The sequence below is a fragment of the Sturnus vulgaris genome, chromosome 2 (genome assembly GCF_052056855.1).
Source record: "Sturnus vulgaris isolate bStuVul1 chromosome 2, bStuVul1.hap1, whole genome shotgun sequence".
Taxonomy (NCBI): domain Eukaryota; kingdom Metazoa; phylum Chordata; class Aves; order Passeriformes; family Sturnidae; genus Sturnus; species Sturnus vulgaris.
This window is the reverse complement of record NC_142244.1, coordinates 44,038,161-44,063,464: the sequence shown is the minus strand read 5'-3', so window position 1 is coordinate 44,063,464 and position 25,304 is coordinate 44,038,161. Positions and strand designations below refer to the sequence as shown.

The following is a 25,304-nucleotide window of genomic DNA, read 5'->3' as shown; positions in this document are numbered from 1 at the left end:
CTTGGGGCAAGCAGGAACCTAGCAATTGTTGTCTGCAGTATTCTTCTGATGGCCACCTTGCAGCGTGGTGAGTAATGAAAGCCATCACTCTGGGCACAGCACACTGCTGGCAGGCAGCTGCACTGCACAGGGCTCACAGCTCTGCAAAAGGCAGGGCTTGAAATGGACACAAGGCAGCTGGCCAGAAAACTGACTTTCTGAAAGGGGACGTAGTTCCAGGGCTAGCAGAAGGAGCTCAACAAGGACCGGCAGCTGCAGTGACAAAGCTAGCAGGTAACTGGGGAATGAACAGGGCACAAGACATTAAATCTGAGAAAACATACAAGCTCATAGACCTATATAAATTGTTTAAGCCCCAAATACAAATCCGTATAGAAACCTTCAGAAATGAAGAATTATTTACTTCATCTCAAAAAGACTGTAGGAATACAAAATTTAACATATCCCTTGGCATATGCAAGTGGAATACCTCTGTAAATACATGGCAGTGAAGGCTGTGATGTACTTCAGGTTTTCATATAAAACCCACAAATTAGCAAAGTAGCCAGCTGGTAAAACTATGCTAAGTCATACTTTATATTTCATGTCTTCTAATTTTCCTTTTTACCCCCAGTCCAGAAGATAAAATACTAGATTTGAATTATTAAGACTCTCTGATCTTTATTTTACTGTTTTTAAACAAGTGAACTCTGGATGATCTGTCTCCAGAGGGCGAGAGGATACAACTAAGTTATACAGTAGGCACTGAAAGGAACTTGCTGAAAAACAAGTAAGGAATGTGGAATCCTGTATTTTTTTTTATTAGAGGAGAGCAGTGGTGTTATCAAGTGCTAAGTTTAGTAAGGTTTTCTGTCTGGTGGCACACACCAGTATTTTCCACCTTCTGAAAGAAACAGAGTTGAGGTTGCACATTGATCAAATAAGCTGTGAAAATAAGCAATTACACTTCAATTCAAGTGTGTTTTAAAGGGTGAATTCATTCAACATTTTTTTACAGTTGAGGAAAAATGTCTGAGCAGGTTTTACATAGAAAGGAACTAGTTTTCCAGACATAGCTAGACACCATTCTGAGCAAGATCAACTACTGGAAAATAGGAATTCAGTTTTCCAGTAATGGCACTAAAATTAGGCTTCAAAAATTATATTTTAAGTTTATTGTCAGATGTTTTCAGCAGCCAGCATGAAATTATGAATGTGCTCAGGTACAAATCAATCTTCAGACCTACAAAATCCAGAGCCATAGACGTCTTTAAAGCTTAAAATGACAGTAATCCTCAAAGGATGATACCTTTTGACACTCCATACTAAGCAGTCCCAACCCATTTCTTCGTGTCATCTGCCTTGCTTTACGATCCTGTGCTGAACCTGAGATTAGCTCAGTTGGTCAGAGCCTGCTGCTAGTAACACCAAGGTTGTGGGTTTGTTCCTCACATGGGCTGTTTACATCAGACCTGGACTCAATAATCCTCGTGGGTCCCTTCCAACTCAGAATATTTTGTGAGTCTGTTTGCTTTGCTTTGCAATTGTGATGTATAAAAGCCTCTGGACTGGTAAAGCACTCTCTTCTCTCTTTTTTTCTCTTAGGAAAGAATTTAAATCTCAAGCCCCTCTTTAAAAGCTTCAAGCAGTCTGAGTGCTATAACCTTTTATGTGTTGTTTCTGATAAAGCTATAAGCTGGCTCAGTTGCAGTTTTCCAGGTTACCTTTTCTCCTTAGGCCATTTTTATTCAGAACACTGTTTTCCCAATCATTTCCCTAAATACTTCTATTTAATTGTCATTCCCATTTCAGTGGTTGGAAGCTACTTCATCAATAATAAACCACTGGTTTTATTACTCAGCTAAGGGTAAAAATTAGGGTGAATGAATGACAAATGAAATAAGGAGCCTGGGAATGGGTGCTTTCTCTCCATCATCCATTAGATAGCCACTAAACTACTTTTTGGGAGTCAAAGAAAAATCTTTTATTTCCTGAAGAAAATGTTTGTCAGACTATTACCCTTCCAGGTTCACAAACTGAGATTGATGAAATACTCTCTAAAACATAATTGTTTTTAACTGCTTCTCTACAAAAGCATTTGGACAACATAATCAATCAGCTTGGAGAAAACACTCCTCAGCAGTCTGTGAACAAAAAAAGCTTTGACAGTCCAGGTCTCAGAAAAACCTCTGGACAGTTGCAGAAGGCAAATAAGCTTTCACCAAAATTTCAAATAAAAGTCTTACAGATGATGTATTTCATACTGTGTGTTAGATTTACATCTTCTGATAAAAACCCCACAAGTTTGAAAATACTCTCCCTTGTACCTTTCATCTGCTACAAAATTAAATACTTAAGGGACGTTCATTATGGGGTTTTCTTACTTCTAAGACAGTCACTGTCACTGATTATTTGTAAGCTTTATTGTACATGTCCACAGATGGTTTTAGCTTATTATTTACAGTGTTTTTCAGGCCCAGGTCACTTATAATTCACTACCAGTTTTTAAGGGTTATGGAGGAACCTTATATCCTCATGTCAAAGCATGGAAAACCCAAGTTTTTTCAGATACTTGTTTCAAGATGCTTACTGTGTTTACATTTAGAATTTCAATTTAATCTTTCTTTCTGACCCTTAGCATAGTATAATATAGAGATTCACACCATGTATCTGCCTAAGCTGCCATCCTATCTCTAGTTAAATGGAGTTTATATTATTTAATTTTATATGCGCTGCTATTATTTTATGTATATCAATATATAATTTTATAAAATATGTTTGGTAGACTATATATAAGATTATGCTGTATGCTACATATATTTTTATATTTTTTATATAGAAGTATGATAATGGACAGTAGAAGAACAGAACATCTAAATCCAAATAATTAGATACTTTCAAGCTAATTTATTCTTGGGTGTTTGGCACTGATGATCTTTTTTGTAATTACTTCCTATCTAATCTCCTAGCTAATTGCTAATTATTGACAGTTTACCAATAGCATAAGAGAATTCAATTTGAAAATGATTGATTTAGCTTAGCTTTTTTCTTCTGTTTGTAAAAACAGGCTCATGGCTTTTCAAGTTTTCTGGAAGCTTCCCCACAGAGTTGGTTCAGAAGTGATTACTAATGGTTTCAACCCTGCTTCAGCTATGTATTAGAACAAACAGTGGTTACTATTGTCACAGTGATTGCACAATATTCAAAATTCTTGAACTTCACAAGATTGAGGAGTTTGTGGTTAAACCAGTGTGTCAACACAACTTTCTCCATTTAGTTTGCTCTGAGGGCATTTATCTCTATGACTTTTTTTTCTTTAGGATGCTGCCAGTAGTGTCAGCCTCCTTTTTTCCTTGCTGTGTTTTTAGCCTGTAGATTTGCACTGCTGGCAGTGGACATGAGTACACATTTATTTTCTTTTCATGAGAACAGCAGGTTTTATGTCTGGTTTTGTATCAATATATTCAGTGTAGTCTCTTATTAAAGCATGGTCGTTAAGATAGTACCAAAGCTGGGTTTTTTGAGTTTATATAATTCGAATTTCTTGAGATGTTCCTCAGTCTTCTTCTAAAGGTTAAAAACTTTTGAAAAAAAGCCAAACCTCAAGTTTAAATTCATTAACAGATTACTCTTATAAGGTAATTTTAAAGTATTATAAGCTCTTTTAAGTGAGTAAAGGAAGATGAGGACTCTAACCTGTCACTATACAAATTTGTTCAGCTTCTAGAAGGTATTGCAGAATCTCCTACAAAACATTTTACTTTGGATTCTAATGCTGTGTATACTCACAGTTGTTTCCCATGCCCAAACTTTCCCAGCTTCACAGCTCTTTATAATGACAGTTCATATCCTCAAAGGGAGTTGAGGGTCAAAAATCAGTTCTTTCAGCCCAGTTCTTTCAGATCATAAATCTGAGGCTCATTGTCTGACACCTGATTAAGGGAAGTCAGCAAAGACTGAATTCTGCCTCACAGGAGAATCCATAGTGCCTAAATGATTTCTGGGGTGTAAATGCACCTTGAGAGATAGCCAAAGATGTACTGCACCAAAAAAGATGTCTAATCATTTTACTACAAACACTGACACAAGGGATTACTGTATTTTAATTTTAGGAAGCTGTACTCAAGAAGAGTTTTGTTCTGTGACAGATTTAATCACGTGGATGTAGCAGGAAATAAGAGGAGCTTAATTTCACTCAGCAAGATGAAGATTGAGAGGGGATATGATTGCTATGAGTTCGTGTTGTGCAGGTAACTACTGTCAGGGGAAAGTGCCACTTAGTTTGAGTAAAATAGATCTCAATTGGTGATTTTAAAATTTAGGGTGAAAATGGGGTTAATGTTTCTGAGTACTAGAACAGTCAAATTCAAGATTAGTCTTTCAATGTGATTAGTGACAGATAATAAAATTTCAGCAAGACAGCAATTTCCTTCATGACAGAGTCTGATATTGTAATGGGAATTGTTTGAGGTGGTATCTGTACTTGTAAGAGACTTTACTCCATCATCCTTCTGTGGTCTATATTCCTATTAAATTCTATGCATTAAAGGAGGCCTCTCACCTAATGTCCTGGGATTCTCTTTGAAACAGTGGAAAAATATAGGTTCTCCATTTATAAAGTAGGTAGGGGAAATGTCTCTCCTTTATTTACAGAGAAGATAAAAATGACTAATTTATACTAGAATTCTACTGATCCTCGGGTGGAAGTGAGATGAGTGGACTACCATCCCGTATAATTCACAAAATCAGTCTTCAAGTGGAAGACATGGTAGAGACTGTGTGACCTTTGTTGCTCTCTTGCATTTAATTTCTAATTTTCTAGAACTCCTTCCTGTAATATGGTATCCAAAATGATGACAATATTCCAGCCTTGGTCATACTGGCTCTTCAGTAATGCATGTACTGGCTCTAAGGAGTAATGAGTATGGTACTTTAGACTGCATTTGCCCAAAATACATTGATAGTGTCTTGCAACCAACAGTTATAGTCTGAGAAGGATGAGGTTTCAAGTGGCTTTAAGATTTATGTGACCAGTACCTGTGCCATGGGCATCTCTTGAAGAAAAAATGAACTGGAAGGACTTTAATGAATGTAAAGGAAATATAAGGATGTCAGAATATAACCGGACTGAACATACTCTTCTGGATCATCAAATTCCTTTCCCTGCACTTGGAGGCTATCAAGTGACTTACACTTTTCTAAACAAACTCCTGAAATAATGTTTGCCTCTCTATCTAATTAAGCAGAAATAATAAAACAGAAAATCCAGCTTTGTTGTGTTGCAATTAAACATATTTATTGCCTTGTTCTGTAAGATCCAGTGTTAATTGCAGACCCTTAAATTTAATTAACTGTAGTTGCAATGAACAAACCAGGATGTTCATTTCATACATATGAAATACATTGATGCAGGAAAAATTGATTACATTGAAATTTTAGAGGTCTGCATCAGACATGTGGTATAGGCCAGCAAACAATAAAAATATCTTCTATTTCATTCTCTAATAGGTTCTAATTCAGATGATGAGCTACTGTATAACGAATGTATGTATTTAATATGCTATTTAAGCAATTATTTTCTTCTAAATGCAGGCAAGGAAAGAGGAAGTGGTACTAGACAAAGATGCTAATTCTAAGTATTCTTCACTAGCAATGATTACCCTTTGCTTTGAGAAATCATACTGAATGTATTGCTAGAATAGAAATATAATCTCTTTCCATTATTTGAAGAATGAAAGAGGAAGTGTTTAATGAACATCAGTTTTTGGTTGTGGGCTGTGTCAGTTCACCACCACAGAGTGATTATGCTGGTGGACCCAGTGACAAAGGACCCAGGTGAGGCTGAGGTGCTCAGTGCTTCCTTTGCCTCAGTTTTAAACAGTAAGATCTGTCCCCGTAAGCATATTGGGTCAGTTAATCACCCCAGACTGCTGAAGCTGATGCATCTCAGGAAAAAATAATGACCAAGATTCTGTTGAAGACTTTGTTTCCTTGTTCAAGGACGAAATAGTAGCAAAATAATGTTATACTGGGTTTGTTTTGCAGGGCACATAAAGATAGGTGTTTTATATCAATGATGTTGTTATTGACAATTATTTTAACTAAGATTTGAATCTGCACGGAAGACATCTTTATTATTTGGAAGAAGTTTAAGAAATATGTTCAGATATTTCGTGAGCTGAATTTATTATCTGTTTATAATCTGTTCAGAGGAGGTTCAAGTTGGACATCAGGAAGAATTTTTTCATGGAAAGGGTTGTTAAGCACCAGAAAGGACTGCCCAGGGAGGTGGTGCAGTCACTTGGTACTGAGTGCTTTGGTCTGGTTAACAAGGTAGTGATCAGTCAAAGGTTGGACTTGATGATCTAGGAGGTCTCCTGTGAAATAACTTCAGTATAAATGATTTAAACTATGTTTAGCAGTAATTGGTTCTGCACAGAAGAAAGAGGAAGTTCAAGATAGGGAATTTTCAGCATGTTGCTCAATAGGAGGGATTCTGCATTTAAGATTATTTTGCTGCTGCAGTTTAATAATCAGTTTACTCAAAACTGAGAAGCCAATGTGGAGCTAAGAAAGTTGGAAAACCTGTTGCACTTAAAAGATGGTAGAGAGCAACCTTGCCATGATTTCTCCCTCTGCACGCTTGTATGCCAGTTCTCAGGGCTCTGTGTCTGGTTGATTAAATTGGAGCCCAGGTCAGTCTACCTTCGATGTGGGTAAGGCCTCACACTGCTAAGGACCTTCTCTGATACAAAGAACAAATTAATAAAAAATGTGTGCAAAGACTTTGCACTGCTTTTCAGACTTTCCACGAATGTGATGTCACAAGAATACGCTGAATTAAATAACACAGCAAGCTTACAAAATTCGACACATACAGAGGAAAACTAGGATAAATATAAAATAAAGCTCATTTAGCTTTTTTTCAGAGCTACATTTCAGTTCATAGGATTTGTATTTATCACTAGTAAAAAAGTTTGCTTTCGAAATGAGTTTAAACATAAAACGAAATATTTCTTTGGTTGATTTAAATATTTTGTGCTTCCCTACTAAAAATTCTGAAAAATTATTTATTAAGAATATCAAATAATGAAACTAATAATTATATTTAATAGTTATTGTTGCCAGTTGTGATATATTCCACATTCCATACCTATTATTATCTTGAAGAAAAATGGTTCATTTATATTTAAGACTTAAGGCAATTTGAAGTATTTCCAATGCTGCAGAGGACGGTGTCTGTAGAACAGAGAAGGCAAGGAGCAGAAAGGAAATTTATACTAAAGCTAAATCTAAACAACCTAGAATAAATAATACCTTGTAATGTTACTTTTTGTGAAGAAAATTTGAGTCACAAAGGAAGAATTTTTTTACTGACATTTAAATTCGTATTTATTACTATTTAATGAATAAAATGTTGCTCATGGTTATTTTTCGTGGGAAATACTGAATGTAGTGAAGTGTATTTGAGCATATGTTTGTAAAGAATAATTAAGATACTAATGCTTCTAATTCAATAAAGAAAAAAGAAGTTGTGGGGAATACTAAGGAGTTTAGTAGAGTAATTCTAGAAGAGAAAATATTTGCTATTTAATTTCTATTGAAGATTGGGATCTTAGTTGGCTGAAATAAGATTGAATTAGTGAATTAGATTTTCTTCTTTTTAAAGAGGATGTAGCATATTTTGTAACATTTCACAGAAAACTTAAGTTTGATATGTTCTCTTTATTTACAATAATCACTAAAAAAATTATTAATGAGGTATTTAATAATTATGGTTGGAAATGGCTGAAGATTTCAGTAGTAGCAGACTGGACAACATTTCAGAGCTATCATGAATCAAGAATTAGCAGGATTTGTTGGCAAGCCCCTGAGTGAAGGAATAAATAGCATTTCAAGATTATGAGCTGCAATAATGAAAAGAATGGCAGAGATGGGGAGTAAGAGATGTCATACAATGTATTTGATGTGCTTTTATCTTGTCCAGATTCAGTTAATGCCCGAGCATTCAGTTATAGATGTCAGAAAAACATCAGCAGGGTGAAGAGGATAAACCAGAGCCAAAATATAAGTTAGATGGTTGCTGAAGTAGAGAGAATAAGAGCAAGTGAAGTCAGCCTGACTGCTTTTGTGAAGCAGAAGGGAGTTTAGAGAGTTTCCATCCTTGTGTGCCCTGCTGTCCCGAGCAGTCCCTTGTTGGATCCCAGAAACCTGAGGTTTTTGAGCTTTCTGTGCTGTCAGGCACAGACCCCCTGTAAAACACTGTTTTTGACCTGAGACCTTGGAGATGGCTTCTAAATTTGAGTGATGAAGTTAAAATCACAGGTGTGTAGTGAAATAGAAGTGTGTGCTTTCACATGGTGATGGGTTTTAAATTTGAGGTTTTTATAGTATAGTAATAGGTATGGGGCAATATGGAGGATCTTGGGGGTTGTCTCTTGTGGTGTTCATCTTCTTCCTTCTTCTTCATGGGTTTCAGGTAGTAGTTTCTGGTTGGTCAATCAATGTCACACTGAAGGTCATGGGAATCTAGTTATTGGGTTAAAAGGATAAATAGTGTAGGTGTTAATGCTCTATTGGACTCTTTAGCTTTAAGAGACCTTGTAGCAGCTGGATCTTCCTCCATTTTCCTCACTTCTAGCAGGTAGCTGGAAGTGCTGTTTTACTTTCTGATAAGATTTAATAAACAACCAAGGCCAAACATGAGAAAAACTGTTTCCATCATGTTTTTGTTAATCCTGGCTCTGAATGAAGGCAGAAGAGACTGAGACGAACGACTAATTAAGTGGTACAAAACTCCCACCGCTGCTACAGTCCCTCATTTCTCATCCCATGACTGCTGACTCCTTTCACATTGTGGCTTGTTCTCACTCTGAGCTGTGAGGACAAAATAAGGAAAAAAAGTGTAGTTTTAAATGATGATTGATGACAGCTTTTTCTTCTTGTTGAAATGAAATGTAGCTGGCTGCCGATTCTCAGGTTGTGTAGTAACAGTGGTTACAAAACGCATCGAAGGTGGGGTTTCGGGTGCTGCATTCAAAATACACAGCAGATAAAGGATTGGGATAATTGTATTAATTACAATTGAAAGTGGATGTGCCCTTGCATAAGGAAGAACTAACGATTTCTCTGTGTGCACACAGCCGGGGCAGCGAGAGCAGACTGGCGCTGAGGCGACAGACCATTCTGCGGGAGAAGGGCAGGAGGCAGGCCAGCCGCGGGCCAGCCTACATGTTCAATGACCACTCCACCAGCCTCTCCCTGGAGGAGGAGCGCTTCCTGGATGCCGCCGAGTACGGCAATATCCCGGTGGTTCGCAAAATGCTGGAAGAATGTCCCTCGCTCAATGTCAACTGCGTGGACTACATGGGGCAGAACGCCTTGCAGCTGGCAGTGGCCAACGAGCACCTGGAGATCACGGAGCTGCTGCTGAAGAAGGAGAACCTGGCCCGGGTGGGGGACGCCTTGCTCTTGGCCATTAGCAAGGGCTACGTTCGCATAGTGGAAGCCATCCTGAGCCACCCCGCGTTCGCTGAAGGCAAGAGGCTGGCTCTGAGCCCCAGCCAGTCGGAGCTGCAGCACGATGACTTCTACGCGTACGACGAGGACGGCACGCGGTTCTCCCACGATGTCACACCCATCATCCTGGCCGCCCACTGCCACGAGTACGAGATCGTGCACACCCTGCTGCGGAAAGGAGCTCGCATCGATCGGCCGCACGACTACTTCTGCAAGTGCGGCGAGTGCAATCAGAAACAAAAGCATGACTCTTTCAGCCATTCTAGGTCCAGGATCAATGCCTACAAAGGTCTGGCCAGCCCTGCTTATCTGTCTTTGTCCAGCGAAGACCCTGTCATGACTGCCTTAGAGCTCAGCAATGAGCTGGCCGTGCTTGCCAACATTGAAAAAGAGTTCAAGGTGAGTAGAGGGACACTGATTTCTGGCAGACAGAGAACTGCAAACTTTATCCTTCTTAAATCGGCAAGATAACGTGGGAAAAGATACAGGTTTTTACTGAATGGAAGATTTAAATCTTTGTGAGTGTCTTATTGCCGTGTGCTGGTTGTAATTCATGCTGCTTGTGTGGAATGTGCCAGTGAACTAATTTTCTACTTCTGTCAGGCAGGAGAGTGAAGGAGGCCCTTCAAACCCATGGCTGAAGCTGGTTTAGGGCAAGGACGAGACTAAAGTGGTGCATTTTAGTCACTTATGACAGACAAGTTGCATGATTCTATTAAACCCTTGTGCATTCTCTTTAGTTTCTTGTATGTGGATTTGAAGTTTTCACACTTCTTACAGTGTTTTGCATTCATTCACAAGGAGGATTCTAAATAAATGTCCTCCTTTTTTAATGTGCTATTCCAGTATTTCTGTTCAGTTCTTCCTCTTTCTTACTTATTTGTACTTAGTTATATGTGGACTCTCTAGAGTTAAAAGGCTTTTTCAGTGTTACACAGAAACTTTAGTGTTTCATAAATGTATGTTTTTGAAAAAGATATTAATTGTTGAGACCCAGGCTCTATAGATTCTTGAAGCATCAGCTAAGGCAGTAAGAATGTAAGGTTTTATCTGTCAGTAAATGCAAACTCAGGCCTTCTGCAAACATTGACAATGTTATTTATGACCTGGGTTAGCTAAAATCACTTAGCCTGGATTTTCCTCATGGGACCCTGTCGAAAGCAGTTGCTCCTGTGACAGAGCAATATATATAGACTTCACTAGCAGGAGAGCAACATCCTTCCAAAGCTGTAACAGAATAATTTCCAGCATTGTTATAGCAAGTGTTTGATATCATCATGATCAACATTTAACAGTAATCTTTGCAGTGGTACAGTTTTACTCAGCCAACCTGAGCTGAGGTGCTGCAGTTCTGAATGAATTCCCCTGAGCTTGTGCTCATAGGTATATCTTTGTGGCAGCAGTCTATTATAAGAAGCTGGAATATTTCTTGGAGAGGGAAAATAAGGAGGAGGAACGTACAAGGCAATCTTAAAAACAACAGCTGAACTGCTGAAATTAAAGGGAAGGAGAAAAAACCAAAATGCTGGGAGGACCATTTCAGATTGTTGCAGAGGATGAATATCTGTCCCATGAAGTCCCTGGCAGAAACCTTTAGGACCTCAGTGGACTGAGATTTCATCCACTGATTTCATGTACAGTTCAAAGAAGAGTACTGAAACCACATACTTCCTTCTCTTTAGCAGCTGCTGATGGGAACAAAAGGACTTGATTAACTTAAAGCAGAGTAAATTTAGAACAGAGCTGAAAACCATTTTTCATAAACCATAAGTGCAGCCTGTTAAGTTTACAGCTATGTTGAGATAAATAGCATGTCTGATTTGTAGGGACTATACAGATCCCTTTATCACAGTTGGAGTGACACAAGCTAAGATTATTATAAAGATAAATAAACTCATCATCTGGAACAGCCGGCAAGAGGTGCCCTTCAGATGTGTGCTACAGTACACAATCAGTGAGATGAATGGGAGCACAGTACCTGTCTGTGGCACCCCCAGGCAGGGAATGGAGCACACAGGTGAGAACCCAAGCAGGCTGGGTCACAGAACAGGCTTCTGCAGCCAGCTCTGAAGTGCCATAAGGAGGTCCTTCTTTGGTGGCTTCTGTTTTTCCATTTCCTCTTTTGTCTCAGCTGCTTTCTCTAAAGTGAGAGCTTCACTTCTAGTGTAGTGTTGTACAAAGAATTTTAACGGATTTTGGATGCTGTCTCTCAGCAGAAACAGGAGATAGATGAGAGATAAAACAGCTCCATACTGCTGGGCATTAATCATCCAGGCTCTGCTGGGAATAGACATATTCTTTGGATAGAGTGGAGTGGAAGAGGAACAGTGAGGAGCACAAGCACAAGGCAACATGGAAATTTAACTCTCCAATAATTTAAGGTTTCACCAGGAGTGGACAGCTGGCAACATAAGGTCTTTTGGGGACGTGTTTGTAGATACTAAAACCATGCGGTGGTTCTGGATAAATATTAAAGACTGTGGAGTGCATTTATAACTGAATTGATGGGAGTTGACATTTGCACTATTGATAAGCTGTGGCATTTACAATATCTAGACTGGCCAGGGACTTGACTGCAAAATCCCTGCCTTAGGTTCAGTGGAGGCAGTACAAGTGTGTAAAGGTTATGAGAAATGGAGGCTGTCAGCTTTACTGAGTCTGGGCTTGTTTGCACCCCTGCGAGTTCATAACCCCGCTTTCAGCAATTAATCTAAAAAATTGTTACCCTTGCTTTATTTCAGGAGTTTGCTGCAATTATTTGGAGAGTGTAGTCACTGCAAAAAGGTGTGGGTTTGGTAAAAATGTTTTACCTGTGTTAGTCTAATCAAAACAAGCAGAGATTAGCTGGACACGGCAAATCTTTAGCTCCACCTAGGGTTATCCTGAGCCATTTAAAGTATTTCAAATCTTCCCTAAATTAAAACTGAGCTTTCTGGTAATACACCATTTTAGGTCACCTATTTTATAGTGCTGATAGGGTATTGTAGCAGGGGAACTTTCAGGTGGTTGCCTACAGCAGCCGGTGACACAGATAATTTCCAGGTCTTCCTCAAAGGCAATGGGAAGGATCAGTCCTAACTTGTGATGCTGGTTGTTTTATGACTGTCCTACAAATTGCTTCTTTCTCCTAATATTAGAGAGAACACTGGCCATGAAACTGTGATTCGTACAAAATAGGAAATGCCACAGTCAGGGGAAAACATTATTCTCTGGAATAATCCCCTTTCTTTCTACAAACCTATGCAGTAGTGTCATCTGGCAGTACATGCCTTTTGCATTTTGTTTCAGGTATTAAAAGTGTTGCAGTATTTAAGAGTGTTTTGGAGAAACACTTTATTTGGAGTAAAATCAGAAAAAAGTAGAAGATTACTTCTGAAAGAAGAATAACTGAACAGACATGTAAAGCACAGCATAGAAATATTTTGTAGCAAACAAATAGCTAATTCAGGCTTCAGGAGTAATTCTGAGATCTTCAGAATTTTCTGAAGACCATTTAATTTAGTTTTGTGTCATAGAATCACAGAATGGTTTAGGTTGTAAGTGACCTTAAAGATCATCTAGTTCCTGCCCCACTGCTAGGGCAGGGAACCTTACATTAGACCAGGTTGCTCAAAGCCCCATTTAGCCTGGCCTTGAACATCTCCAGGCATGGAAAGTCCTCTAAGGACAACCTATTCCAGTGCCTTACCACTCCTATAGTAAAGAATTTTTTCCTAATATGTAGTCTAAACCTATGCTCCTTCAGCTTAAGGACAGTGACTCTGGTCCTGTCCCTCTCCAGCTGTCTTAGAGCCCATTTAGGTACTGGAAGGTTCTGTACGGTCTCCCTGGAGCCTACTCTCCTCCAGGCTGTACAGTCCCAGCTCCCTAAGCCTGTCTGCATGGGAGAGGTGCTCCAGCCCTCTGATTGTCTTCGTTGGCCTCCTCTGGGCTCTCTCCAAGTCTCCCCCTTTGTGTTGGGGGCTCCAGAGCTGATGCAGCACTGCAGGTGGGGTCTCAGCAGAGCAGAGCAGAGGGGCAGAATCCCCTCCCTCCCCTGCTGCCCACGATTGGATCCAACCCAGGACAGGTGACTCTTTAGGCTGCAGTCTCACATTGCTGGCTCATGTTGAGTTTTTCAGCCACAACACTCCCAGTCCTACTTCCCATGGTTTTTCCTGATCCATTTTCTGCCCAGCCTGTACTTGCAGTTAGGACTGCCTCAGGACATGGATTTGTGTGAAGCTTTACAAAGTTTGATATTATATACAATATTTTTATTTTTGGAGATGATTTTCATGTTTTCTGTCATCTCAATGGTTTGCCCACCTAGAGTATCTTTATTATGTACATAAGAATGTAGATGATACATGACAAATGTTGCCCTGCAGAGATGTGGCCTGAAGTTTTGAGAGGGACAGCTGTGGCTCAGTGCTGTCCAAAATGGATAAGATTAGCATTTATTATAAAGTCCACTGCAACTATAATGTCAACTGACTGGTTTATTGTTTAAAGGGATGAAATAGAAAGTGTGTTTTTAAGTTAAACATAGATATATTATTATTTGCTGTAAAGTAATCCCCCTAATAAGATTGTCCAAATTTGCTTTTCTGATGAGAAGCAAAATTCAATTTATCATCTCAGAGTCTAATTTTCTGTTGTTGCTTTTTTCTTCATTTATACAACCCCCATTACAGAAATGGGACCCTAGTCTTCAATACAGCTATTGTCAGCTTTCCTAAATAAAAAGTAACATCACCTGTTAGAGAAAAACAGTGAAGCAATGAAGGCATAAGGGCCACCTTTGAAAGGGAAATAATGTATTTAGCTACGTACTGTGACACCTAAATCCAACATTAAATCTCACTTTGAAATCTGAAATTCTCGTATAGCAGTATCTGTATTTCTGATCTTGGCCTCTACAGTTCACCAGGCAGTGCCAGGACATGGTCTGGAGCACTGCTCCATCTCATCCGTGGGGTTCTGAGTCAGCCTGCATCCTGAGAGCATCCTCATCCCAGGCACAGTCTGGGGGACAGCAGGAGCCTGTCACTGGTCACAGGGGACTGTGTGAAAAAAAGACCCTTTCTTCTGGGAGACACAGCTGTAGTGATGCTCTCCTGGTCTCCTGGCTGTGCTCTCCTGCTAAGAGGTAAAGCAGGGCATGGTCAGCTGAGGTATTCAGAGTGATGAGAGCCTGCTTGCTCCCTTACTTGGCACCCCAAGACAGTCTGCAGCTGCCACGAACACTGAGGATGGGTGACTCTTCTCAGCAATGCTGCTCTCACTCTCACCTCTCTGCCACCAGCATTGTTCCCCTAGTTCCTCATCCTCCAGAGCGCTCACCCCAAATCATCCCCTCCCTTCTGCAGGGTGGGAGCAGCTAGTACTGCTCCCTCATCCTTGGTGCTGTGAAATTTGGCACAATTTGTTTTTTCCTAAACTGCTGAGGAGCCCCGAACCTATGTTGTCACATGCAGAGAATAAAGCACACATGCTTTACTGCAGAATTCAGTCCTGATTCTTTTTAGAGCCTCCAACTGTAATTTAATTTCTAACTACCATCTAAAGTTTCTCAGGAATGGGTTGGGTGTTTTAAATCACTAAGTTTACAACGTGCAGTAAAGGAGAACTCATCATCCATGCCTTTGTCCATTTTTGAAAACAAGTTAAGGCAAACAAATTGCCTCATTGCCTTGGCTCACATAAATTGTAGGAGGCATGTGAGACCCAGAGAGGGAGAACTTTATTTGTGTGTGTGACAGAGAGACATTGAAGTGTGTAGACCATTTTTGCTGTCATTTCATTTTTGTTCTGCCTTCAGCTAACTTTACCTGTGCTATGGCTGAGGTAGTGATGGGCAATGCTCAATTTCTCAAAACTTGTTTGCCATAACCTGACTGCTGAGAACTTTTCATCTTGGCTGCCACCACTCGTCACAGCTGTGGCAGTATTTCATGGGAGGGGGAACTGTTCTACTGCATTTGCAAATGAGAAAATAAACGGATGGATTTTATGGATGAACTTATGGGGTGATAATATATACTGTGGTATTGTGTACAAACCTAAATTCAGAAGGGATAACTCCCCTGTAGAGTAATGGTCTCCTTACAGACTGTTTTGAAACTCCATGTCAGGTGTCAGTGACTTGAGCTGGAAAATACTGATGAAGGGTGTGTGTGAGTGTGGATGTATGTACCTATCTTCTACCAGAAAAAATACACATACTAATATATTGCGTTTCATGACTTCTTATGAAGGCCAAATGAAATTGTTCTTATGTTTATTGAAAGTTACTTGGTTTTTTATATTGGTATCCAAGGGTCAAATATCAGTTTGGTAAAGTTGGTACCTACAAGGGTGGGTAGTTGCCTCTATGTTTCTCCTTGGTGAAGTTAAAATGGAAAATTTTCCTTTCATGTGGAAGAGAAAATCCATGTGTTAAAAGTACCGAATACTGAATTTTAACTTCTGCAGAAAAATGAAAGCCAAACAGAATGTGAAATATTACTCTCAAAAATTGTCTTTCTGTAGTGCCAGAAGTCAGGATTTTGGTTGACCTCTCGTGTTATTCATCTGAATGGAGAGAAAACAAATAATATAATAATAAATTATCCAGAATGATAGGAAATTATTAGTTTTAGTATTTCACTTCTGTTGTCTTTGTAGATAAATGGCATTGAAATGCCTTTTGCTTTTATGACAGATCTGAGTTACCTTGTTTATGTTATATTATTAAAAAAATAAATCACTAGCAGTTTTATGTAGATGTAAAATAGTGTCTGTAAATATTTGTCTGTGAATGTTTGCATCCATCTAAGCAAAGTGAAGTGTAAAACTTGGATGCAATCCTTTAATATATCCAAGTAATAAACTGTTATTGTAGTGTTGTGGATAATAAAGCACAAAGATGCATGAAGTACACCCTCAGCAAGTAAATTAGGGTATTCTGTATGCTCATTCTCTTCCAGGATGAATATTGGATGCATTAGATGGTGGTTAGTATGAAGAGAGTATTTAAAGAGAAGGGGCTAAGTAGAGGCTAAGAGTGGAAGAAGTGGAAATACCCTGAAGAACAGACTGGAAGGGGGGGAAATATATCAGTGTAATAAAAGCGGTTTTTTGACAATTATTTTGAACATGCCACAGAGACTACATGAGCAGTCCTGTGTGGTGGTTGGAGGTTTCTTCCATTCTTTTGTTTAGGAAAAATTCTCTTGTAATTTCATCTTTTTAAGACATTAAAATGAGCAAAAATCACAAAAATAGCAGAAGTTCTTGACACATGCATGAGTAAATGGCTTGTGAGATTTTTTTTGCTTTAGATACACATCTATACCTAACTCCTTGTCTGCCCACCTTTTATGACCCAAACACAGCTGCACATAAGGAGTATTTAATGAGCTGCAGATTGCAATGATCAAAATACCGTTTTCTATTTTGACTTATGTCTTTTGGAAAACAGTGCACAAGGAGAACACCTGTTAGTTCAAGCAATAAGCAACTGAAGCTGCAGTTGCAGAGCAACATTTTGGCTCACACAGTGAAGTCTCTCGTGAGATCCTTGAGCTGGAGCAGAGCTGCAGTCAGAGATGTGGTATCACCACACAAGCTGTACCACTGCTGGCAGTGTTGTTGGAGAGCAGCAATCAAACCTTGAGTTTGCAAGCGAGAATAGATGTTGGAAAAGGAAAAACCCAAAGTTTACAAGAATAATTCTAGGCCTTAGAAAATTCAGTATATTTATGCAATTCTGAAGAAGGTTGAGAATTTCTTTAGATGTATTCTGTGTGGGATGATAATCTTGTCCAGTTGAAATCTCTACAGTGCATTTTTCTACGTCTTTTCTAGACTTCTGCGACAGAGAATAGAAAACTTTCCCCTGTGCTATACATCTCACCTTGAACTGGTCATTAAAATGTGTCATACAACATTTCTGAAAGTGTTTTGGTTTTTTTTCTACTTTAATTTCCTCTAAAGCACGTCTAGAGGAGTGACTCGGGTGTGAAAATTGATAATGTAGATGTGCAAGACATCCAAGGTGAGATGAATCCCACTCTTTGAACATTTGGAGGGAAAAAAAAGCATAACAAGATGCAAAGAAGCTATCCATGTTCACAGAGGTGTAGGTGGAATGTAGAATTACTTCTCTTATGCTGGATCTAAACACCAAGTTTTTTTCTTTCTGCTTCTGTTTCCTAGAATGATTACAAGAAACTGTCTATGCAATGCAAAGACTTTGTAGTTGGACTGCTTGATTTGTGCAGAAATACAGAAGAAGTGGAAGCTATTTTGAATGGTGATGTAGAGATGAGCCATAATAATGGAGAGCATGGTCGTCCCAGCCTCAGCCGCTTAAAACTCGCCATCAAGTATGAAGTTAAAAAAGTAAGCAATTATGTTGATCAAACAGGCATGTCATGATGGTGGTACAAAATTGTGCTGTTGTTGAATTTTATGTTTTGGTAGCCTGCAACACTGAAATGGATATTTGGGCACTTTGGGCACAGTGGTTTTACAATCAAAAGAATCCTCACTTGCAATATAAACAAGAAGCAGATATGAATACTTGTCACAACGAGCATGAGAGCAAATAACTCTAAAACAGTGTGTAGCTATGTGCAATTTTTTTATATATGTTTTTATTTAAAATCTGTTTTTTAAAGAAAAAAGATGGAAACATTTTGCACTACTTCTGAAGCCTGGAAAAATGTAAAATTTAATAAAAGCTAGAGAATAGAGCAGCAGTCCCATGCACTACATAATAAATACTGATACAGGTTTTTGTCAAGCTGTTGTGTCTTGCTCAGAAATTTGAGAAAACCTGGAGAAATTGCATGCCTCAGAGAAACTGTGTTTGTGTCTGTACAGAGGGATCAGAGACACAACCTGGGAATATCAGTACTGTGGTTCTTAGTTCACGAGAAAGCAGTCTTTAGGCAGTGCCAACTACAGGAATTATTGGCCCTTCTTTGGCTTGCTTTCATTTCTTCTGTCAGCTTAATACTCTGCTCTCCATCTGAATAGTGCTCAGTGAAATCAGCTGAGTTTGTAGCTGCTTAAACGTTGGAATTTCCCAGGAAACTTGTCTTGGATAATATAGGTTGTAAAATTCTAGGGGACTTGTGTCAATCAGGTAGAAATTTGTGTGGTGAAGTTTGTACACAGATAAAGTAGAAGAAAGTCAAGAAAACACAGTTAAAAAGTATATTTCAAAAGCATGTTACCCCAAATTTTTACAAAAATTGAGTTCACGTCCCTGGGGGACACACACAAAATGTTTATGTGAGGTATATTTACGTGTTCTTGAAGGGAAGAAAAGAAAAAAAAACATTTTGGATGAACCAGTATATGAACACAAACCTGCAAAACACTTTCCAAGCTACAGTCACTAAAGAGAGCTGAAATAGCAGTTGAAGAGAGCAGATTACAGGTCCTTCATACTACTTGAGTCTTAATGTTTCTGCAAACATGAACTTTCTTGCAACACTTTCTCTTATCTCAATAAAGACATTTCTTGTACCTTCAGCCAGTGATCTTTTTAGTATAGAGAAAGAATCTAGGAAAAAAATGCTACATTCAATTAAATTCTTATTTTATTTATGGATTTGGATTTTAAAATGTACAGTGCACAAGAATATGCTATTTTTTAACATCTACTTATGCTGTCTACTTATTTTTTAACATCTACTTAACATCTTCTTATGCTGCCCAGAGGACACAAAGAACCTTATAGGACAGACTGAATTTTGCAGTTTGTCCAAATGGTTCCAGAACCAAGTTATAAATAATCTTCATCTGATTTCTTGCAAATGTGACAGCTGTTTTCTCATGCCAGCTGAGAAAAATGGTATTTTCTGTGTTAACACAGAAAAATGTGAAATAGGACATATGTGAAAATAGGACATATTCATTCTTTCCTAAGTGAACATTATGTAGTGTTTTTTGCAGACCAAAAGACTCAAAGTGTTGGAATTTCTGAAGCAGTAAAATTAAAGTTATAAATGTCGGAAACATAAAAAGTTTGCCCAGATAAATTAGCCTTAGATGAAATTAATAGTTTGTGACAGAACGTAGTGTTAATAGGAAAGATTTTTAAGTTAAAGCATTTGTTGTTGCTGATGACAACATACCTGGGAGATTTGGTTTATCAAGATTGTTTTCCTTATGCCCCTGTTAATGCTCCTTTGAATATAAGCTGCGTTTTCACTATTCCACCATTCTTAATGCTGTTCCTATAGCGGCATTCTAACAGAAGTTATTCTGATGGCAGTGTTGGTTTTTAGCTTTTTTTTTCCTTTTTTTTTTAAAGTTTGTAGCACATCCAAACTGCCAGCAGCAACTCCTCTCGATTTGGTACGAGAATCTGTCGGGTTTGCGGCAGCAGACGATGGCAGTGAAGTTTCTGGTTGTCCTCGCGGTTGCAGTCGGACTGCCCTTCCTCTCCATGGCCTACTGGATTGCTCCTTGCAGTAAGGTCAGCCTGGGAAACCTTCTCAGGGCCTTATATTAACTCCTCTGCACGTGGATTCCTGTAGGACAAAGATACGCGTAAATAATATTTTGGAAATGTGTTATTTTAAAGCCCGGTTAGAATGGAATGGATGCAAGGTTGCACGTTCAGACAGTTGTAATTAAGACAGATAAACGATTTGTGTTAATTGAAATATGTAGTAAATTAAGTTACAGTGGTTAACCAAAAGTTACCTTATAGAAATCCTGCTTTGTAAACAATGAGTCAAACAGTTTTTCATTTAAGTTCTTGCCTTAGCAGGAGATGCAGAGGATACTCATTTTCCATTGATTCAGATGTAAACTAAGTTCAAGCTGTGAGTTGATTCCAATTGCCTCAAAGGCAATTCTCTTTTTCATTATTAAAAATAACTCAATAAAAGTCATTCAGATATTCATCATATCTCTACTATTCATCATATCTCTAGAGGTCTTCAAAGCAGTTACACAACCTGCCCTGCATTCACACGCAATGTGCTGTCTGGGATTAGGTGCTACCAATAAATCTGGTTTGGTTTATATACAGTGTGGAAAACATTTCCAATAAAGATGGGTTACAGTTTCTGACCTCACCGAGCTTTGTGTTGAATCCCTGTTTCAGCTGGCCAGTAGCCCTTTCCCTAATGGAAAATTTCCCTTGAATGTAAGTTGGAGGGACAAATGGCCTCCTACAAGGATTGTTCAGCATGTTGCAGTATGAGATCCAGAATTCTAGCAGGTTGAACTCTGTAGCCTTTTAAGTTTTGCCATATTTTTTTCATGTCTTTCAATCTAGGCAATAAAAATCAGTTACATTATTTTCAGTTTTTGATACTGTGACTAGAGGCTTTATGAATAGTTTTCACTTAAAACGCCTTGAGCTACAACACATCTCATTTGATTTTCTGCTATAGCAGTGACTTACCTACTTGTTATTTTCCTTTTTCAATGATTTATTTGTCATATACAAATGCAGTCAGTCTAAAATGAAAAAGTACTTTTCTGCAGCTGCCAACTAGGTGGACAAGCTAAGACTTTTAATATTAATACAGACACTCTCAAAAATAAATAATTGCTAAAAGTTCAACCTCATGTGAATTTGTATGGAACTTTTAGGTTTTTGAAGTGTCACATTAAACCATTTTAAGTCGTTCATAGTCATTGCAAAGCTGAGAACTTTCCCATTGTACAAATCAGATGGAAATTAAGAGTCTACAGAACTACAAATATAACCTTTTGAGGTGTCACGACTTTTGAAAAAAAAAAAAAGTTGGGAAAACTGCACAATAGCTGTACTAAACTGAGTATCACATCAGTCAGGAAACTGATTTCTTTTCTTCATAATTCACTCATGGTGATAATGCTTTTATCTTATTTTCTATCTTGCCTCACAATCAAGCTGGCTAGTATTAAGAAATTCAACAACTATGATAGATTTTTCTCTTGATTATCTATAATGGGCATGTATGCCACAAAATAATTACAGCATTATTTCAAATCACTGAGTTAAAATATATATTTTATATTTTTTAATTTCAGTTTCACTGTTAATCTATCATTGATATGCTGACAGTGAAACTATTAGATTGTTCCTCTTAAAATAGCAAATCAGTAAAAATTTCTAAAAGATAACTGTGATCAGGGCATCATAGTATGCAAACTATTTTCAAATATTTGTTTCTTTGTATTTTTGAAATATATGATTATTTGTGTTACTGCTCTTTTTATATACATTTTATTTGGAACGAATTAGTGCAATATCCTTGTGTTTCTTAATCTCTGTTGCAGCTGGGGAGGATAATGCGTGGACCATTCATGAAGTTTGTAGCCCATGCAGCCTCTTTCACCATTTTTCTTGGTCTGCTTGTCATGAATGCAGCTGACAGGTTTGATGGCACCAAACTCCGACCTAATGAAACAACAGACAATGTAAAACAGCTTTTTAGGATGAAAACATCCTGTTTCTCATGGATGGAGATGCTTATTATTTCTTGGGTAGTAGGTAAAAATTTTTGCTTAAATTTGTCTTGCTATGATTACAAGTGAGGCTGAACCCAACTGAATCCTTTCATTTTAATGTTTTGTGTAAAAATTGCCATGAAGGGAGTTTATTCAGCTGTCTGCATTCCCACATGGGCCTGGTGGTTTTTTATTGGATGGCAGCAGGATTCATGTGTCTAGTTGATCACAAACATGCAGACAAAGTATTTAGGTGAAATCTATATTATCTGAGTATTAATTAATTCAGTTTTATGAATATCAAAGCAAAGTGTCTGCCAGTTTTTGGGATGGTTGAGTCACAGTGTGAGCTTCCAAGGGGAAAGATTTTTACATGATGAGACAAGATTTTTTGTGTCTAATTGTCTCTTATTTTCTTATTTTGCAAGCATTCCTGCAAAACTAATAGTGTTTAGCTGAATATATTAGTGACAAAAGAATATAGATCTCTGAAAATTCAGTGGCAAATTTTTCCATCCCAATGCAGGAATGAAATGAGTGCTAGGAGCTGACCCATTCAACTTGGTGATGTAGAACTCTTCAGCATCGGAACTTAAGCACAGACCTTCCAAAATATTTTAGCTGTCAGATTCTTAATTACAAGTCAAGTACCTTTTGGTCCAGTAGGGTTTAGATACCCAAATATTTTAAGGATAGTTAGTTGATTGTTAGTTAAGTCAGTAATATGTGAGAGCTAAATTCAAGCTATCCATTCAAGAGCTTATGCACTTAAAGTATTTTGCTTTTATGATCTCACTGTGATTGAAATTTGTATACCAACTGATTCTAATAGCTTTAAAAGACCTTGGTAGTATTTATTTATTTCTTTAATTGTAAATCTGTTTATAAGTCATTAAAATTTTGTATTGTAGGAATAATGTAGCACTTAGATTTCCAAAGTCTGTAAATATCAATATTTTCATCTAGTAATAATGAAGTAAATTATAAATTCTCCATTTGAAATTCTACTTTGCTAATTTAATCTATTCTTATATCAGTGTCATGCATAAGACAGTTTATGAAAAATTGATTCATGCATACAGATGTGACATCGAATTTAGCTACTGTAATTGACATTGCTATTGTCCTTATCTGAAAAGGATGAAAAGTGCTTTCAATTTGATAAGCGTAAAAATTAATGACATTATTCCCTTCAGTTATTATCTCTCTTTAGAATCCTAGAATTGTACTTCATAATTATATCATTTTTTCCTTGAAAAGAAAAAAAGATTTTCAAAATTAAAAAAGCTGTCATAAGCTGATACTGCACTTTCATTTTATTTCTAAGGGGCAGTACTTAGGAATCAAACAGATAGCTTTGTCCTATTGAAGAAGAATGAGATCTGAGTCTTATTGTCATGCTGATTTGTCACGTGTATTTTCAATTTCAGTAAGAGAGACTGTACCCAGGGTAATGGCAAATAAGAAATTGTGAGTTCTGCTTTAGCTCTGCCTCCACTATATATGTTCATGCCAAACCATTTCCGCTCTTCTCGTCTCTTCTCTGTGTCTGTAACAGATGGTTATACTCACATGCCATTCCTCTCTTGGAAAGATTTTGTGGTTTTACAGGAAGAAGCAGTCTGAAAGATTGTTATTATTACTCAGATGAGAAAGAAGTCTCGGAATGTATATGAATTTGCAAGTCCAAGATTTTCATTTTGTGTATGAATTCCCGCTGATGAAAATAGTTTTGAGTTTGACTGCAACCAAGAGCATGTCCTATATATATAATGAAAATATAAAACAAGCATGAAGTATAAAGAACATGTTGTTTTCTCTGTTCTGTCTTATACAGGCATGATATGGTCTGAATGTAAAGAAATTTGGTCTCAAGGTCCAAAGGAATACCTGTTTGAGTTATGGAATATGCTTGATTTTGGTATGTTAGCAATTTTTGCAGCATCATTTATAGCAAGGTTTATGGCATTTTGGCATGCATCCAGAGCCCAGAACATCGTTGATGCAAATATGAAAGATCTGACAAGTCCAACACTGGAGCCCAACATAAAATACTACACATTGGGTGAGTTGATTGCAAACTTTTTGGGCCAATAATTTTTTTTTTTTTTAATAATACCATAGTTTCACAATGTAGTACTGAAGAAATTCCCACTCCTTCTCTTTGTTATCCCTGTTGCAAGGACATGAGCCAGCAGTGCCCTGGCAGCCAGGAGGGCCAACCCTGTGCTGGGGGCATCAGGCACAGCATGGCCAGCTGGGCAAGGGAGGGGATTGTCCTGCTCTGCTCTGAGCTGGGGCAGCCTCACCTCCAGTGCTGGGGACAGTGCTGGGTGCCACAATATGAGAGGGATATGAAACTATTAGAGAGTGTCCAAAGGAGGGACATGAGGATGATGAGGGCCTTGAGGGGAAGCTGCATGAGGAGTGGCTGAGGTCACTTGCTCTGTTCAGCCTGGAGGAGACTGAGGGGAGACCCCACTGCAGTCTGCAGCTTCCTTGTGAGGGGAAGAGGACGGGGATAGGCACTGACCTCTTCTCTGTGGTGACAGTGACAGGACCTGAGGGAATGGCCTGAGCTGTGTCAGGGGAGGTTTAGGTTGGGTATCAGGGATATCAGGATATCAGGGAAAGATTCTTCACGCAGAGGGTGTTTGGGCACTGGAACAGGCTCCCCAGGGCAGTGGTCACAGCACCAGCCTGGCAGAGTTCAGAAAACATTTGGACAATGCTCTTTGGCACATGGTGTGACTCCTGGGAGTGGTGCTGTGCATGGCCAGGAGCTGGATTTGATGATTCTCATAGGTCCCTTCCGACTCTGCTTATTCTATGATTTTATGATTCTACTATTGGATCATTGTTCCCCTGGCTGTGTTTGTACATCTTTTTGTAGACGATTCTAGACAGCACTGAAATTATGTAATATCAAAATAAAGTCGCTGTCACCCACCCCTTTTCTAGATAATTTTAATCTGTTCCATTACACAATACTGTCCTGAAAATCAGTCTGTGATGGTGCAACTGTGAATGGAATGTGATTTAATGCAGGGACAGAACTGAGCAAAGAGATGCAGGAAGTTCTTAAACCTGCTTTGCCAGCAAAGCCAATATATCTGTTATATATTATTTGCTCAGAGACTCTATTATATTTCTTTAATATTTCTCAATCCGCTCTCTTTACCAGCAAGAGATAAAAATGTAAATAAACTTTCTTGGTATACTTGGGAATTCCTAGAAGGTGTTTTGCCCAAATGAGATAAAAAAGCACTGTCAACTTGTGTTCACTCTCAACACCACTTCATCTCTCTTACCATTGTTAGGTATTTTTCTCTAAATACTGAATTGCATCAGTTTCTATCTCTATTTTGTGCTTCAGG

The 25,304-nt window shown here is 38.3% G+C and overlaps 1 protein-coding gene across 1 annotated transcript in view; it reads left to right on the top strand.

The window, feature by feature from the left end:
• Positions 1-25,304, top strand: part of TRPC6 (transient receptor potential cation channel subfamily C member 6) — a 79,384-nt gene that overhangs the window by 38,627 nt on the left and 15,453 nt on the right. Inside the window, exons 2-6 of the mRNA XM_014886600.2 lie at positions 9,123-9,897; positions 17,680-17,865; positions 19,790-19,954; positions 21,757-21,970; positions 23,765-23,992. Coding sequence (XP_014742086.1) covers positions 9,123-9,897; positions 17,680-17,865; positions 19,790-19,954; positions 21,757-21,970; positions 23,765-23,992 — 1,568 coding nt within the window. The remainder of the gene's footprint in view (positions 1-9,122; positions 9,898-17,679; positions 17,866-19,789; positions 19,955-21,756; positions 21,971-23,764; positions 23,993-25,304) is intronic.